The sequence below is a fragment of the Pantherophis guttatus genome, chromosome 8 (genome assembly GCF_059756535.1).
Source record: "Pantherophis guttatus breed Tessera chromosome 8, ASM5975653v1, whole genome shotgun sequence".
Taxonomy (NCBI): domain Eukaryota; kingdom Metazoa; phylum Chordata; class Lepidosauria; order Squamata; family Colubridae; genus Pantherophis; species Pantherophis guttatus.
Genome location: NC_142070.1, coordinates 48,936,570 through 48,955,183, shown reverse-complemented (window position 1 = coordinate 48,955,183; position 18,614 = coordinate 48,936,570). Strand labels below are relative to the sequence as shown.

The 18,614-nt window shown below is 37.4% G+C and overlaps 1 protein-coding gene and 1 long non-coding RNA gene across 9 annotated transcripts in view; one reads left to right on the top strand and one right to left on the bottom strand.

The window, feature by feature from the left end:
• The window catches only part of ASB5 (ankyrin repeat and SOCS box containing 5), a 47,479-nt gene that overhangs the window by 9,450 nt on the left and 19,415 nt on the right, over positions 1–18,614 (bottom strand). For 3 of the 8 annotated variants that reach the window (XM_087874842.1, XM_034442768.3, XM_034442767.3), the window contains 4 exons: positions 7,352–7,431; positions 4,640–4,747; positions 4,075–4,225; positions 3,847–3,981 (listed from right to left, as the gene is read on the bottom strand). In XM_087874842.1, coding sequence (XP_087730968.1) covers positions 3,847–3,981; positions 4,075–4,225; positions 4,640–4,747; positions 7,352–7,431 — 474 coding nt within the window. Of the gene's footprint in view, positions 1–3,846; positions 3,982–4,074; positions 4,226–4,639; positions 4,748–7,351; positions 7,432–11,153; positions 11,323–14,710; positions 14,772–16,460; positions 16,558–17,196; positions 17,762–18,614 lie in introns of those variants that run through there. The other 5 variants (XM_034442772.3, XM_034442774.3, XM_034442775.3 and 2 more) reach the window with 5 other exon arrangements.
• The window catches only part of LOC117680181 (uncharacterized), a 38,009-nt gene that overhangs the window by 13,305 nt on the left and 6,090 nt on the right, over positions 1–18,614 (top strand). The window contains exon 2 of the long non-coding RNA XR_015729134.1: positions 17,949–18,086. This is a non-coding gene — a long non-coding RNA (uncharacterized LOC117680181). The remainder of the gene's footprint in view (positions 1–17,948; positions 18,087–18,614) is intronic.

The window sequence follows — 18,614 nt, the reverse complement described above, 5'->3', positions numbered from 1 at the left end:
GTCAAATGATCTACTTGTTAAGACAAAAAGAACAAAGATTTTTCCAAGAACTCTGACTGACCATAGCCCTGTATGGATAGAAATTGAGATGGATAAGGTTGAGAGACGTTCTTGGAGATTAAATGAGAACTTGTTTAGATATGAAAAAAATACAATAGAACTTAAAAAGCACTTGAAAGAATTTTTTGAAATAAATTTGAATAAAGGTACCCCAATTGAAATTGTTTGGGATGCAAGTAAAGCTTATATGAGAGGGGTACTCATCTACATGAACTCTAAACATAGACTGCTCCGACAAAAGAAAAGATCTGAGTTGGAAATGGAAATAAAGAATAAAGAACAGTTACTTATTAAAAATCCAACAGATGAAAGAATATGAAGTGCTATAAAACTTTTGAAAGACCAATTTCAAATGCTTATGGCGGAACAAGTTGCAACAAGTTTACAATATGCGAAGCATAACACATTTTGCAACGCTAACAAACCGGGCAGATGGTTGGCTTACACATTGAGGAAAAAACAAAGTATACGGACTATTGATAGTATTGATATTGGAGGGAAAGAAATCTTTCAACAAAAACTAATTAAAGAAGCTTTTGTGGATTATTATACTAAACTATATGCCAAAGGAGAGGTGCAGAATGGACTTATAGAAAAATATTTAAAGGATAAGAGAGTTACAAAAATTACTGATCAACAAAAGGAAAGAATGAATTATCCTATAACAGAGGAGGAGATAACAGCAGCAATTAAACAGCTAAAAACAGCCAAAGCTCCTGGCACGGATGGTCTGACTGCAGTGTATTACAAAACTTTACAAGCTGAAATGGTGGGACAACTTAGAGATTTATTTTGCAATATTCAACAAGGGGGTAAAATACCCCCATCCTGGACAACTGCTTATATATCTTTGATACCAAAAGAACAAGTTGGTCCTAAAAAACCAGAGAACTACAGACCAATATCTCTTTTGAACACAGACTATAAAATTTATGCGAAGGTATTAGCCAACAGGTTGATGCCAGTAATCCAAAAGGTGATTCATGCGGACCAAGCGGGATTTATTGAGGGCAGATATATGAAGGACAATGTAAGGCAAGTAATAGACTTATTGGAATATCTTGATAAGAATAAACAGATTTCTGCAGTGCTGGTTTTTTTGGATGCGGAGAAGGCCTTTGATAGAGTGGATTGGAATTTTCTACTAAAGACTTTAAAAAAGATGGGCTTTGGGGACCAATTTATACAGGCGATCTCAGCAATTTATCAAGAGCAAAAAGCACAGATTATTATTAATGGAAGTTTGACGACAGAGTTTAAAATTGAAAAAGGAACAAGACAGGGATGTCCGTTGTCCCCTCTTTTATTTATTTTAACATTGGAAGTCTTGCTAAATATAATACGGGACTCAAAAATTTTGAAAGGCATAATGATAAGGCAAGAGGATTATAGAATAAAGGCATTTGCAGATGATCTGGTGGTTACCCTATCACAACCAATGGAATCAATAATCTTGATGAACGACATTATACAAGACTATGGTAGAGTTTCAGGTTTTAGAGTGAACTCAAAAAAGACTAAAATGATAGTCAAAAATATGACACAAGATCGTAAACATGAGTTTGAAAGGAGGGCAGGTTTTGAAATTGTACCTAAGGTAAAATATCTTGGAGTTCAGGTTGCAGAATCAAACATGAAATTGTTTCAAAATAACTATGAGGTGTTGTGGCGAGAGGTTCAGAAAGACATGGAGACTTGGAAAAAGCTGCAACTGTCCTTACTTGGAAGAATAGCAGCAGTTAAGATGAACATTTTGCCAAGATTTCTGTTTTTGTTTCAAATGATTCCGGTGCTTAAAAGTGATAAACAACTGAAAGTTTGGCAAACTGGACTTAATAAGTTTGTCTGGAACGAGAAAAAGCCGAGAGTGAAATTGAAAATTATGCAAGATGTTCCAGAAAGAGGAGGCCTTAAACTTCCAAACCTACAGTTATATTATGATGCAGCAGCTTTAACTTTAACAAGTGATTGGTTTGGAAGTAAAAAGGCTGGAATATTGAATGCAGAAAGTTTTGATCTTGAATTTGGATGGCATGCTTACCTATTTTATGATGACAAAGTTGATAAAGTATTTAAAAGTCATATACTTAGAGACTCTTTGATGAGAGTTTGGAAGAAGCACCGACTCAAATGGGATTATAAAATACCGCTATGGCTGGATCTTGGTCATACCTTGTGGAATACAAATATAATGTCACTCGGGGGGGGTTTATACAAAGAGGTTCTTTTTACAGATGCGGGCAGATGGCAGTTGAAGACATTGCAGACACTGTTGGACGAAGGGATTAATTTAACCTGGTTACAATATAATCAATTACAATTGAGATGGAAAGAGGACCAAAAAACTGGTATTATGTTGCATGAGGAAGAATTGGTTAGACATATAAGAGAGAAAGGTCCAATGCATATTAAAAGGCTTTACAATGTTTTGCTAGAAAGGGATTCAGAAACGGAATTAGTTAAAGATTGTATGATTAAGTGGGCACAAAATTTTGAAGAACCAGTGATGTTGGAAACATGGGAAAAAATTTGGGTTCAGAATGTTAAATTTACACAGTCGCAGAATTTGAGGGAAAATTTTTATAAAATGTTTTATAGATGGCATCTAGATCCTAAAAAGTTGTCATGTATGTACCCTAATGTTCAGCCAAAATGTTGGAGATGTGAATGTTTGGATGCTACGTATTATCATGTTTGGTGGACCTGTAGGAAAGTTAAGGCTTTTTGGATAAAAATATGGTGGGTCATGCAGAATGTTTTGAAGAAAAAAATTCAATTTTCTCCACAATTGTTTTTATTGGGTATAGTTAAGGGTTTTACACGGGGTGAAATAAAATTAATATTGTATATGATAACAGCAGCAAGATTGTTGATAGGTAAATATTGGAAGAATGAAGCTTTGCCTACTATCGAGGAATGGATTTTGAAGATGGCCAGTTTTGCAGAGATGGCGAAGATTTCAGCATATTTAAAAGATTGTGCACAAGAGACTTATGAATGGGAATGGAAAAGGTGGATAGAATATGTTCAGAACAAATACCAAACTAGAAAGTACCAAATAGCTTTTATTTGAAAACAATGTATTAGAAATATTTTAATGTAAAGAGATAAAGAGGGAAAATTATATAGGGGGAGGGATGGGTTCAGGTATATATATCAGTATTATTAGTTATGAGTATATAATAGGGAAGTCTGGGGGGGAGGGTTAGGGAGGGCTAGGGAGGACGGGAAGTTTGGGGAGGGAGGTGGGGGGGTGAAAAAAAGGGGTGAAAATGTAATTGTAAAACTTTTGCAATAAAAAAAATAAAAATAAAACAATGGACCCCACTATATTTTTGTAGATATAATATGGATAGCGAACTATGTGTTGCTACGTTGCATATGTAAGTGAATTGAAAAGTGGCTTAATTTGAAATATACAGTATAGTTGATATAATAGGGATTAATTATGACAAGTATCATTTGAAACATATTAAAATAATACATTCCTGTATGTTGTAAATGAATGACTTCCAGAATCAACATCATCTTCTGATGATGATGATGTTCTCCTGATGATGTTGATCATAATGTGAAATAAGTAATATATTTTTCAGGAATAAACTACACTTAAAAATAATGTTCTTTTTTGTTGATCTGAAATCAGTGCAGAGCCTACTAAAGTGGCCTAATTAAAAAAACGTGTTGGTTTTATTTATAGCAAATAAACACTACAATAGGTATAGTGAAAGCCTGGTTGAGTTCAAGAAGAAATAAAATAAAAATACATCAAACAATATATATTACCTGAATGCAGAAGTTTGTGAACACATTGTTTCTGCTGTGAAAAGCAAGCCACATATAGAGGTGTTCCTAGATGAGGAACATCTAGATCAACTTCTATGCCCCAAGAAATCAGCAATTCTAGACAATCGCTGTGACCTTAAGAAAGCATAATGTAATTAATCCCTAAGACAAAATCTTAAATTTTTAAATGGCTGATGCATTTTGTAATGTACCTATTCTAAGGCTTACCTCTGCTGGCTGCTTCATGAGTTGGCGAAGGAAAACATGTCTCCCATTGAATTTTTGCACCATATTCCAATAGAAGTTGTACACAAGATGCACTCCCTCTTGAGCAGGCATTAAATAAGGGTGTTATCCCATCAATAGTTGTGGCATTCACCTAAAATATTAGTTAGATTTATTTATTTACAAATTATACTTTTTATCTGTTGCTCTCTTGTATCCAAATGTGGTTTGGAGATTGGAAAAGGCCAGGGTTTGCAGTGTGACATTTTGACAACATTGCATAATTTTCTCATCTCAAGGTGTACCAAACATCTAGGTACCCCTTTTCCTATGCTCAAACCATTCAGAATGCAGTTAAATAAAAATTAATTACAGTAATTACAGTATTAATTACTTAATTACATACTGATTTATGTAATTTTAATAAAATGTCATTTTAGTAAAAAAAACAAAACAAATAGTAATAAGATAGACTTCCAGTAAGTATGAAACATTTTACCTAATGCTTCTAAGAAAAGCTTTCTAGCTTTTAACCACAGTTTAAAGTAATATCAGTGTGATCACTTACATTTGCTCCTGCTTCAAGAAGTATCCGAGCACATCCTACATGATCTCCAAGGCATGCCTCGTGCAATGGTGTGACTTGATCAATGGTTAAAGCATCTACATTGTATCCCTAAGCAGAAAACAAGAAATTAACAATCACAAGTCTCCTAACTATTCAGTTTCTTAATGAAAGATAAATTATATAACAAGAAGTCTTTATTCAATATTTTCGTAACATATACATTTAACAATTATTCAAGAGCAGGGGGGGTCAAACTCAATTTCATTGAGGGCCACATCAGGGCTGTGGTTGACCTCGGGGGCTGGGCAGGCATGGCTGACTGGATGGGTGTGGCCAATTGGGTGGGCATGGCCAGCTTGATGCCACTCCCCAAACTGCTGACATGTTTCCTCTTTGCATTGAATAGACCGGGTGAAAGCGACGCTGGCCGATGTTTCCTCTTCACATTGGATAGAATGGACCAATGCGATGCAGGCCGGCTCCTTATATTTTCCAGGGTGGCCCCATGGGCCAGATCCGACATCACGGGCCGCACCCAGCCCGCAAGCCTTGTGTTTGACACCCCTGTTCAAGATGAATGTAATTACAAAAAAAAATCATATGCTTCAGGACCTTTTGGGGTTTGATTAAATACTGTAAACCACAGTATAATGTTGCTTACCAGCTAATTGCAGTTACTATTTTTACAGTTATTTGGCTTACTCTTTGTTTTTTGTCCCATGCCAGATTTCAGAAAAAATCTGACAGAAGTTCAAAGCAATTCTGTCTTTTAATATGTGGAAACAGAATCAGTCACACAGACTGGAATTGCTTTGTCTGTCAAAAAGACAATCTGGGTTGTGCTACAACATGGTTTATTTAACCACAGATTAGAGGAGAAATCAGCGATTCAGTTCAGGATTCTTAAACTTTTTTCTGAGCTCATTTATTTGTGGCTTTCCCTCATTGTCACTGACAGCTGAACACAAGCAATTTTACCATTTGCCCTGCTTATTAACTAAATTGTATCATATAAAAACTATGGTCCCCTAGAAATGCTCCCGGGCCCACACTCAGACCACTTCTAGTTTCTAGAAGTTACATATAGAAACAGATTCTACTTCATGTATAATGCTAAGTCATAAATTTTGGCTTATAAATCTGAGTCCACAGATTGTGCTAAGCCAAAAGCAAAACCACCTTAGTGTGAACCCAGCATACTGTCATTTCTGGGTTGCTCAATAAATCATGGCATATATGAATTCAAATAGTCAAAGGCCATGGTTCTGCATTGCTAAAATCTAAATCACAGCAACAAAGAAAGATTCAGCAGGGTTTCTCAAACTCTTGGCTATGACTCCTAGAAAAAAACAGCAAAGGAGGCAAGGAATTTGTGGCATATATAGCACATGACTGGCAGGAAGAAGCAGCTCATCCCAAGTGGGGGCCCATTGTTAGAAGTAGGAAGAGAGGGCACTACCAAGCTCACCATTTTGGGTTTCTCTAATTAAAACTCTGCCAGGTGATGCAGCACTGGAAGCCAAATGGCTTGCTCAAGACCAAGGTTTCAGCAGCCGCTTTCCCCACATGCAGCTGGTTCAGACATCTTTACTCAGCTGGCTGAAGGGCTTGGTCTGTGGAACCTCTAGAACTGCAATGTAAAAATCCCAAAGCTACTGCAGAAATGGTAATTCTGCCAACAGATATCAGTGTAGTTAGTGGCATCATTACTCATGGAGGTAATTACATACATTTTTGACATCAGGGGAGTCCCAGCACTGCAAATTTGGAGATCCTCTGAAATATAGAAAATTCTAAAGTTTTACTGCCATGGGCACTTAAGAGTTTTTCAAGCTTTTAGCTACCTTAAACATGAAAAAATGGCAGTCTGTACTTAGAATATTTTTGAATTGGCTTGTAGCATGGGGATATGCATGCTGAAATTGTTGTAAGTCATCTTAAAGGTTTGCCCATGCAGAAATATGGGATGTAATTTTAATAAGAAAAATAATAATACAGTGAAAAATCTATTCCACAATTTAAACTAGCCATAAATTGCACAGAATATCTACAGCAAATATTTAGTATATGAAGCGCAGTGTCTGGGTTTTAAAAGATTCAGTAGTAGAAGGCAGAAGGGTAGCTAGCATATCCTTCCTCATCAATTTTATTCAACTAGGAAGCAAATCTCATTCTGTAATCATATCCTGATTTTGGTTACAGACAGCCGTGTGCTTGTTGTGAGTGTGGTGGTTGTTATTTAAAAATCATTTTGGCTGGCTATGCCCTGCAAATGTAGCTAAGATACCGATTGCAGAACAGAGATATGTATAAATCTCTATCACAAAACAAAGCTCATGTGCACAGTTAGCACAGAACCTTTAACAATGTGAATTAGATTATTTTATCACCTGAGCCTGGATAGCAGTTACTTGGTTAGTTTTTGTATTGTAAAATTGATAGTGTTCAGAACCCTAAAACACTAGGGTTTTATTATTTCATTAAAGTTGGCACTTGGAGGGAATGTAATTCTCATCTGTATGTCACCATCACTGTCATATATACTATGGTGAAATTCTTGGAACTGTATAAACAAGTAAAGAAACCACAGAAACCAAAACTTGTGATTAATGAAGAATGAAGTAATATCATTTTCATGTTTAACAAAGCAGTAAAATGCTTTTACAGTTAACAGAAATGAACATTGATTTTAGTTACATTTTCACATCTTACCTGTGCAATTAATGTTTTGAGAGAAAGAAGGCGCCCTTGGCTTGCTGCTTCATGCAGGGGTGAGCGATCTGCCCAAGAGCCTATGGAACAATACCATGTCATAGTTTAAATTACATCGATAATTTTCATTAATATAAAAGAACTAATATAAATAATGTACTATACATAACTATGTGAATCACATTAAATGAACAAGCCTGTTCCCTGCTCTCCCCAATTCATTCATTAATTGAATACGTAGGTCGTTAAATGTGCATGGGATGCCTCAAAGGTGGGGAAGATCATGGGGGCCCTAGTACAGGAACAAGACCACTTGCCTCTGGCCACCCAAGGGCTTGCCCATCTATTGAGATACCTCATCCTTTGGGGTCCCCACAGCTGCTTGGGGTTTCTCCACACAAACACCTTATCATCAATCACTTACTTACCTTTCAAAGAGCTCCATAGCTCCAGAACAGGCTGGGCCACATGGCAGAAAAGGCCTTTTTCCCCCCCCAAATGCTGGTTTTCCTTAAATCTTGTGTTCTTACACACACTCATGTTTGTTCAGAAGACGGAATCGTCTATAAGAACATAAAATTTATTGCATCTCTGAAGACCTTGTCTGGTCCCAGCCTGGGTGGTGCGCAGGCACCATCTTGCGCACTGCTGGGCAGTTTGAATGAACTGCTTCGGGGATTGTGGTGCAAAGGTGGAGGCAGCAATCGATGCACGGCATTTTTCATGCTAGATTTGACTGGAGGAGGCAGGACTGCAAGGCGGATGGGTAGCTGTAGCAGGAGAGTGAGCCCGAGCAGCGGCACTGTCACTGGGGATGGCTGAGCACCTCACAATGAGCCAGGTGAGTGCAGTTGCTAAGCACCATGCCTGGGAGCTCTGTGCTGTCTGTTCTCACTCACCTCCTACTGTGTCTTGGGTACCAGAGCCTTGGGCGTACTCTCTGATCTGATGGACGGGTGCCCCCATAGCTGCCAGTATTGCCAGAAAAATCCTCTTACTCTGGGTAACTCCTACAGCCTGTAGGTGCTTCCCTGCCCAACTGATCTTCCCCAGAGTGTCCCCGGCAAGTGTAGGTTTGCTGGTGCACCAAGCTCTCTATCCATCTCCATGGTGGCCAGCATTTGAGAAAAAGACAGCTGCTTTTTTGTCACGTGGCCCAGTCTGTTCTGGAGCTCTAGAGATCTTTGAAAGTGAGGGACCGGTACCAGGTTAGGGAGGAGCACGTGGAACCCAGTGGGCTAGCAAAGCAGACTGTGGAGACTGGTGGGACAGGATGGGGGGGTCAATAGGCAAGGGGTATGTTGCAGTGTCTCTGTGGTCAGTTGTAAGGGCAAATACAATCCTTGGTGCTGCAACATACATAACTTAGGGACTGGGTTGTAAGTACTTTGGGGGGGTTGTCATAATTTTGAACTGTCACTAAGTGAGCTGTCATAAGGACCACCTATACTATGAAAGCTCCCATTGTCACTACCTTTAACTGGGTGAAACAGTGCATCATAGGACAACAATGTTTGAACCAAATACCTCCAAAGGGTTAATTTACATAATATATTTAAAATCTGGGACCTGTGACTCCCTAGGGAATAAAATTTGAGAATATTTGAGGTACTTGCTTCAAACATTGTTGCCCTGCTTCAGTGCTACTAACTGCTGCTGTGCTGCTGACCTGGTGCTGTGCTCACATCATTTCATTTTCATTATTCCATTTCCCAGCCAGTTTTGCAATCCTTCAATCCTTGCTCCATCTAGCAGCAGCTACTTATTTGCCTGCTAAAAAGGGAAGGGGAGAGGAAGGAAGGGGGGAAGGAAGGATGGATTTCTGATGCTCCCTGCCAGATCCCCACAAGGAAACTCAATGAGGAAGCTGGTGGGAAATTGGAAGTTGCTCCTGCTCCCACTGCTTTTTTACGCAATCATTCTGTTTCTTTGTTTAGGGAAGGAAGAAAGAAACAATGACCTAATGGGCCATGGGTTGTTTAGTTCTTACTAAATCTAAATCTCATCCCTTGGTACACATCTGGTGAATCATTCTCTGAATAGGAAAAAATGGTAATGGTATCCCCCCCCCATTTATCCACACATGGAAATGCTTTCAAGTTGTAAACCTAAATATGAATGAAATATTAGAACTGAGCTGCAAGTTCCCTTAACTGCAAGTCAATTAATGGAATTCACTTAATATAGTGCTGTAGCCAGTGGGAAATGGGCCCTATTTCTTTTACCATATCAAAATACTGGTGTGTCTTTCAGCTCTTGCTCTATTGCGCAAACTAAACAATTCAATGCATGGGTTCAAAACATATTGGTAAACAACTGAAGAGAAATCCAGAAATACATATGAGCTTTCCAGTGTTCATTCCCTGCAGTAAATAAACTCTTCTGATTTAAATTAGATGTAGATGTGTACATAGTATTCTACCACAGGTTATGGTAAAAGGAACACTATACTATTTATGACAGAAAATGAAATATAAGCCACATATCTCGCAACAAATTATTGTGTGAGCAACAGACCCCAAGATGTATGGTTGCTATTTACAACTTCCTTCATCCATCCTCTGCAGAGAATTCATTACACTTTTGTGCCAATTTGTTTTGCTGCCAAATTAGCTTTAAGAGCTGCAGCATTGGGGAAAGTGTACCAAGCATATAAAGTGCCTGATTAGTATCCCTAAGGCATTCTGAGCTTGTACTGGTACTATTAATTTTGTTAAAAGCAGAATACTGCAGTCAAAAACGTTCTTAGTATTAGTTTTCATTTTCCCGTGCAAGACATATTGATTCACATCCTTGCTAACTTTGTTTCCTCCCATTCCTCCCTTTAAATGTACATGCTGTGCTTCTTAAAAAATTGTGGCATATGACATTATTGCAAAGCCATGACATTCATTCTCTCAATAGAATGAATCCAAAACTCTACACTGAACTAAGCCTCTGTGTCCATTATACTGGACTCTATTATAGCTATACTAAGAGCAAATATAGACTACTTAACATCTCACTTCAAAAGTACTCCCTGTGGGTCTCCTTTTCCTATTTATTAGAACTAAAGGTTATCTCCCATATTTTATATTGGATTTTAATCTACCTTGCAATAAGTACCCTGTTATGATTGCATTTGCAAAGAAAAGGGAATTGTAAAATGTTCATATAATTAATTTGAAAATACTGTAAGTTACTTCTTAGAGGAATGGTTTATCCTGCATTCCCCCTTTCTCCATTTAATTTCTACAGGCTATTGGAAAGGACACGAATATAAAACTGTACTCTTAACATTTTAAAACACCATACATAAGACGCCAAAACAATCATGATTTCTAAATTTCTAAGCCAAAGTCCAAGAAGAGACAGATTTTGTCAGTTATGTAATCAATTCTTGTAGTTTGATGATTGGTGGCAGAATTATAAGTACCCTAGAAGTAACAGAGATGTGATTTTATATATGAAAACCTTTCAGTACCGTACTTGACTTTATCAAGTTTTCACAGCATGGCATGCACTGTATAGTAATGGAAAGAGAATCAAGTTCCAATTCAGTCTAGCTCTTTAAATTTAAGGAAAAAATCTTACAGGTTAGTTGGAGAAAAAAATACAACTGCTAACATTTCCTTATGATTTTTTTCTCAGTGACTGAAATGCAAAGTACTAGTGGCTATATTTAGATTCTGCATTGCAAGTCATATGGTATCTAATTTACCAGGAACAAGAGCTACAGTTCTGTAAATATTGCAGAGATCAAAGTTAAAATGCTACCATAAACAGACAAAAATAAGGAAAGTTTTAACATTGTATACAGTACCTAAATCTCCATCTCCCCATGGCATTTCCAGCCAATTTTGACTATAAATCCTGCTCATTTTAAATAAGAAAAACTGTCTCTTTAGCTGATTCTTGTTAATAACACGTCAACCATATTTGGAAAGAGCTTCTTGCACTCAGTATAAAATGAACTTTCACCTGTAAAGACACTGCAGAAAACAAATATCCAAAGACCTAAGTTTAATAATATTTCAGCTTTCATTGCTAAATCCTGTATAGTAGAAATGCTATCTGCAACATTGCATATTTTAAAATATATACAGCATTTCATTTTATAATCAACTATGTGATCTAAATTATAATGATTTGAATTTGGTTATGAATTCAAATATCTTCTGTGAATTTATTAAGTAAATTTGCACAATAATCTCTTAATCTCATTTACATCTTTAAAAGAGAAAGATGTATTTTTTATACAACTTTGTAATAAAATAACTAATCATTACAGAAGTGAAATGTTTAATTAAAGTTAAACTTTGCAATATCATGTTATGAACTCATAGAATAGATCTCTATCATGTACTGTGAAAATGGTCACATGTAATTGGACAATAAACTCAATCAATTTCCTAAAAATGTCTGTTTGTGTAAAAGTATTTCTGAAAAATACTGTGCCCTCATATTATTACACAATCATTTGCAGTATTATCTTTAAATATTTTGTAAGAAATTACACTTAATTTCCTGATTTACACATAAACTATAATTTTTCTATACTTCAGAGATTAATTTATGCCTTTGTGGTAATTTATATGCTCTGTCTATGAAACATTATTTGTTTGAATAGACTTTTTTGACTATAATATCTGAAATGGTCTACAACCAGTCTAAGACAGCAGAGAGAAGGGCATTTTCCCTTCAATCCCTAAAAAATGGAAATGTATTTAGAATTTAAACAAAATTTAAGGGATGATAGAACTCCTTTTTTCTTTTTTTTGCTTTAAGTGACCTGATACTTCACCTGAACACAGATGAGTTAGTTTGTAATAACAAAATGGACATACTGCTTATAATCTTTAGGTTTTCATAGTAAAACCTCCCTTCTAAACTAGAGTCACTCTTGCTTCTCTTCTTTAGAGTTCTCCTTCCCAGGGAAATATTAAAAAATATTTGGTGACTAGAACTTAATTTTAATGTAGATTTTATTACAGACCTACAAAATAATAGTCCTGACATCTTTGGGAAGTTTTGCAACAGCATAAAGAATAATTATGAATGTGATAGAGCCATGGTTTTTCAATGGACTTTCAGAATGTTATTGACTAATCATTCAATCTCTTTTTTATTTTATTGACTGAATATATGTTAAAAGAGGAAAACATTACAAAAGCATTCTGAAAAATACTCCCAGTCCTACCCAGGTAACATTTTAAAGATACAGGAAATAATTGATGCTAATATTTAAATACATTTTGACCACATAAAATAATATTGATTAATGTACCTACTATGTTGACAAAGAGCAGGTCAGAAACATAATGCAATATATGTATTATGTATCAATGACAGCAGAAAAAGTCCCAGTGCTCCTCTGAGTCTGCCCTTTTTTGTTTTTGTTTATTCTTTATTTATATTTTGGGTCATCACACAATTTGTGTCTAATTAATTAATTAATTAGAACAATTAATCAGTGGAACAACTTGCTTCCAGAAGTTGTAAATGCTCCAACACTGGAAGTTTTTAAGAAGAGATTAGATAACCATTTATCTGAAGTGGTGTAGGATTTCCTGCCTAAGCAGAGGGTTGGACTAGAAGACCTCCAAGGTCCCTTCCAACTCTGTTATTCTATACATTCTATACAATCACCCAAACGATGCCCTTGAAGTGATGTCCCAGTGCCTGGAGGCTGTGCGGATCTGGATGGGGAGGAACAGGCTCAAGCTCAACCCTTCCAAGACTGAGTGGCTGTGGCTCCCGGCATCCCGATATATTCAGTTGACTCCATCACTGACTATTGGGGGTGAGTCTTTGGCCCCCACTGAAAGGGCTCGCAATTTGGGAGTCCTCCTGGATAGGCAGCTGTCTTTGGAGGAACATCTGACGGCTGTTACCAGGGGGACCTTTTATCAGGTTCGCCTGATTCGCCAGTTGCGGCCCTTTCTCAATCGGGATTCCCTGTGCACAGTCACTTACGCCCTCGTCACCTCTCGCCTTGACTACTGCAACGCTCTCTACATGGGGCTCCCCTTGAAGAGTACCCGGAGGCTCCAGCTGGTCCAGAATGCAGCAGCGCGGGTAGTGATGGGAGCAACATGGCGCTCCCATGTAACACCGCTCCTGTGCGAGCTGCACTGGCTCCCGGTGGTCTTCCGGGTGCGCTTCAAGGTGTTGGTTATCACCTTTAAAGCGCTCCATGGCATAGGGCCTAGCTATCTGCGAGACCGCCTGCTGCTACCGATGACCTCCCATCGACCCGTGCGCTCCCACCGAGAGGGCCTCCTCAGGGTGCCATCAGCCAAACAATGTAGGCTGGTGGCCCCCAGGGGGAGGGCCTTCTCTGTGGGGGCTCCCATCCTCTGGAATCAGTTGCCCCCAGAGATAAGGAGAATCCATGACCTCAATGCCTTCCGTCGTTCCCTGAAAACCCATCTTTTCCAGCAAGCCGGGTTGGCTTAAGAAGAAATTTTTAAATTCTTTTAATTAGTCTGTGATTTTTTAACTTTCGGGCCAAAATTTATATATATTTTTAAATGTTTTAATATTTGTATTCTATGTTTTTTATCTTGGCTGTACACCGCCCTGAGTCCTCAGGGAGAAGGGCGGTATATAAATTGGAAATTAAATTAAATTAAATTAAAATGTTCAGACTAGATTTGGCATTATGGTCTACTATCGAGTTCTTTCCAAGGACTTCGGATAGGCAGATCTGGATGTCTGATGGTGTTAAGATATTGTCGCAGGATGGAAGCTGTTCCGAGTAAAGCCATCTTTTGCAATTGATTGATGAAGTTTGTCAATGTTGATGGTGCTCAAGTGATGCTCCAGTTGTTTTGGGATTGCACTCAAGATGCCCACTACCATTGGTATTACACCTTTGCTTGCTTTTGCCACAGTTTTATTTCTTTTTGCAGTTCTTTGTACTTCGTTATCTTCTCTGGTTCTTTCTCTTCTATTCTGCTGTCTCCAGGTACTGTCCCATCCACTAGCCAGACTATTTCATCTTTGGTTCTAGGACTATATTTTCTCTGGTGCTGGATGGGATTGCATTGCTCCAAACAGACCCTATGCAAAATCTGGGGGTCCTCAAAATTCCTGTTCAAAGAAAAGGTGGCAGTTGTGGCTAGGAGGGCCTTCATATCATGTGCCACTTGTACCCATTTTTTACAACCTTCTCCAGAAAGGGAAGGTTAGCATCTGGACAGCAGCAATTCAGATAATGGAAGGTCTGCTGATGATCACTGTGTCCTTCAAAACCAGGGAAACAATCCTCTCCTTCAAAGAAACCAATACAATCAATAAGCCTATCAACTAGTCACCTTATTGGCTACGTAATAATCCAGAGGAACTAGACTCTAACAAACTGGTGTCTGAACTTACAGTTGGAAGGATATTGTCCACTTCATCATGAATGTGTGAGACTAGGCTGAAGCCACCATATCTAAAAGTGATGAAAGCATGTAAACAGGGTCAACAAAAGTCAGGAAAAGGTCCCTCAGGGGAAGGAACCGAGTCGTTAAGGAAACAAGGGGGCAAAACTTGGGCCTGAGCACATAGGAATGCCCTCCCCAAATCTCACCAACAGCTAAAAAACAAAGGAGTACATGAAAGGCCCCTCCTCATCACAAAGCAAGGATTTGGAGGGATAAAAGGGGTCCTAAAGCCTGCCCACTTTTTAAAGTCGTTTTTGGATCCAGACTTGGTGACTTCTATCCCTGGCAGCCTAGTGAGGGATGTTGGGTAAGTGTGTATGTGTGTGTGTGAAAGAGCAAAGATATATACTGTGTTTCCCCAAAAATAAGACCCTATCTTATATTTTTTTGAACCCTGAAATAAGCGCTTGGCCTTATTGCCATGTGCTCAAAAGCCCGATTGGGCTTATTATCAGGGGATGTCTTATTTTGGGAGAAACAGGGTATTAACCAGTAAAGTTGCTTTTATTTTAAATTCAATGGACCTCCGTGTATTCTAAAGAACCGTTTGTGCCTCAGTATTCAGTTGAAAATGATTTAAATGTGGCAATTTTCCAGGGCTGGATTGTGTAAGTGAATGCCCATAAACTGAACCTGAGAGGACATGTCTGTAACAAGTCACAGAATCAAATTGAGTCTAAATAACGTCCCAAGAATGCAACTCATTTGGATCTTTCTAGTGAAAGTCCTAGTACAATTCCAAGTGAATCCAAATGATTTTATCTGCCCAAATAGTGTGAGTGTTCCTAACCTTAGCCCTGTAGAAGATCCTGAGGCCAATCTTTCCCCAATAGGGAATGGATCATTATAAACAGAGCCCCTGAACAGTTATAAAAATGTGAAATAAGGATGGAGAAATAAAAAATTTGGCCACTTTATCCCCATGATGTAGGCCCAAACATGGACACTTGTGTTTGGTTGTCTTTCTGCAACAGTACTCTGATGCTCATCTCTTGGAGCTCTTCAGAAAACCAAGGTTGAAGCTCCCAATACTAGTAGTAATGGGGACTCCAGTACTACTACACAAAATCTGGGGTCTCAGTAAGGGGTTATGCTGAACAGCAGGTTGGACTGTACTGTTCTGTACTGTACTTAACTAAGATCTCCAGCTGGCAAACTACAGTTTGAGTAATCCCTCCAAAACAAAGATAGCAAATTGGGACCAAATTGTATTTTGCAATCATGATTTAATATTGGAGGGAGTGGAGGAAGAATCTGTGCATTTAGCTTTTTCCCAGCCCTTAAACTATGATTGAAGGACATTTCAGTGTCTTTACATTGCCTTATTATTTAGTTTATTCACTCTAAATGATCAAGTTACTGAAGTGAATGAATATAAAGTATTAAAATGAAAACATGTTTTTCTACCATATCTTAATCGGTGATAATGTAAAATATTAAAAACAACTTCTTTTGAGATGAAAAAATTACAATGCAATTCTATAAATATCAGTTAACAAATAATTTGAGTTCAGTGGCATTCTAGGTGAATTTGTGCAATTTTAACCATTCTTTGGATGAAAAGGAGTATCCATATTAATGTCTTAAATACAAAATAAATGTGATCTCTAAATTAAATATACTTCTACTCGAGATAGTAAAAGGAGTGTCTTTTATACATAGCCTTTACTTTAATGACAAAAAAGTAGTGGCAATACCTGATTATTGTAAGGAAGGTTTCTATCAAGAAAATGGCATAATGGAAAGGGTTAAAGCTGTTTTCCTTTGCAGGATAATACTTCTCTGGATCAAAATCTGCTTTTAAAATATAATCAGTCAGCTATATGGTTAACATATCTGGTTTTAATCCAAAATGAACAAAGTCTGCAATAATCTTTATATTTGGATAATGACTATACAATTTCAGAATATCTTAAATCAGTTCAGTTGGATTGTCAAATACAAGGAGGTAGATTTGTTGTTGATGATAAATATGCAAGCAATAATCAATGCAAGATGTATTGTTTATAAGAGGTTTCACAGTTCCATGTTGTAAGAATATTTTAGAGAATAGATACTGACTCATTTCTGCAATTATATTTACCAGCAGTGCTTCTTTTCATTTGCACATAGATATGTATATTTATTACTATATTTCTCCACCCTTCTTCCCTCTAAATATTACTTGGCAATCTTACTTAGGTATATTATATATTAATGCACATGCACATAAACACACACAAATATACATTTTGCCTATTGCAAAACCATCTCATATAAAATGCACATGGCTTGTTTTTAAATAGTCTACTAAAATTGCACAAAAGCATTTGTCCTAACATACACAATAAAAAATCATATTTACATTGAAATTTTACTTGAGTCTTAACAAAAAGTGGACATGCCAGCAAACACTAGTTTCCTACAAGCTGCTGAAACAATGAGTTTACTAACCTTGACTGGTGAGAATGCCCCAGTTAGCCTTCCGTTTCACAGGGCGCTCTTCTGTGCAGTCTAGGTTTCTCTTTGAGAGATTCTGTTTAATGCTGCTCCTCTCAACAACAGCATCTGTGGACATTTTTTTTAAACTCCTGCCAAGGCCTGTGTCATCAACGCTATTCCCTGTAGAACATTCATAATCTGCTAACTAATTTCTTTCTTCCTTGACATTCTGGCTGTACTTATTTTAGAATAGCTTTCCGTAGAACAGTCACTACAGTTAAACCCATTCAGCAACATTTACTAACAGAACAGGCAGCTAGAGTGAGGGAAAGAAAAGATTGCATTGGCATGTTCTATTTATAAAGTAAGAAAAAATCAGCTTAGCTATGACATGGGTCTGTTTACATTATTTAAATGGAAGACTCTCTTGGATTTTTATTCAAAGCTGTGCTAGAAACACTGTCCCATGATGACCCTAATAAAGACCTATCTAATCCCAAATAGCCTTTGGAAAAAATGGGATTACCACCCCCCTCCCCAATCTAAATACATGTTTGTATACAGTACAGAGATACTGAGCTTCCAACAGTCCCTTAACACTTGGTTATGCCAGCAAGGCTGGGGACCCCAGGGGATGTTGAACTTGTAATGTAGCTCTATTATTAACATCTCTTGACTTATCATTTTTCTGTTTGTTCTATTTTTTTATAGTTTTAATAGATTCATAATTAATAATAAACATTTTTATATTTATGCGGTTTTAGCTTTGTTGTACACTACCCAGTTGCTTTTGATGAGATGAGCATCTAGGATGAATAGATGGATGGATGGATGAAGGTAGGTATGTGAGAAGAATGGATCCACTATCTTTTCCTTGAACTTGTTGCTGTTGGAAACAACTGGTATGTAGATTTTCTGACTATTGTCTTGTTTTCAACCTATCTCAAATATTACATGTATTTAAAATATATTTTAAAACACATCCTTATCCTGGATGGTCAGAGGGACTTAAAGGATATATGCATATTTGTAATGCCAACATTAGAAGAGACTCTTCTGATTAAATGAAATGATTTATATACTACAATCCCAAATTTTCTAATTTCCCAACAGAATGTCAGGTACACTGTTATACTGCTCACTGACTTTAGATGAGGGTGAAGTAAAACAGTAATTAGGAGCAGAGGAAGCTTCAGAAACTGGGCTGTTTGACTGACATGCTCTATTTGCCTGAGCCAGCCAATCACCAGGGCTCTTTGCCTGCTCTCCACCTTGTATTACTTAGCAACCACTTCTCTCTTAGCAGAACCACATGTGTGTGTAGCATGTTACCCTTTGTAAGAAAATTGATTCTTTTGCAAATAAGTGTAAAAATCTATTTTTACCATGTATTTAAAATGAATAAATGTTTTTGGAATAGGTAGACAGAC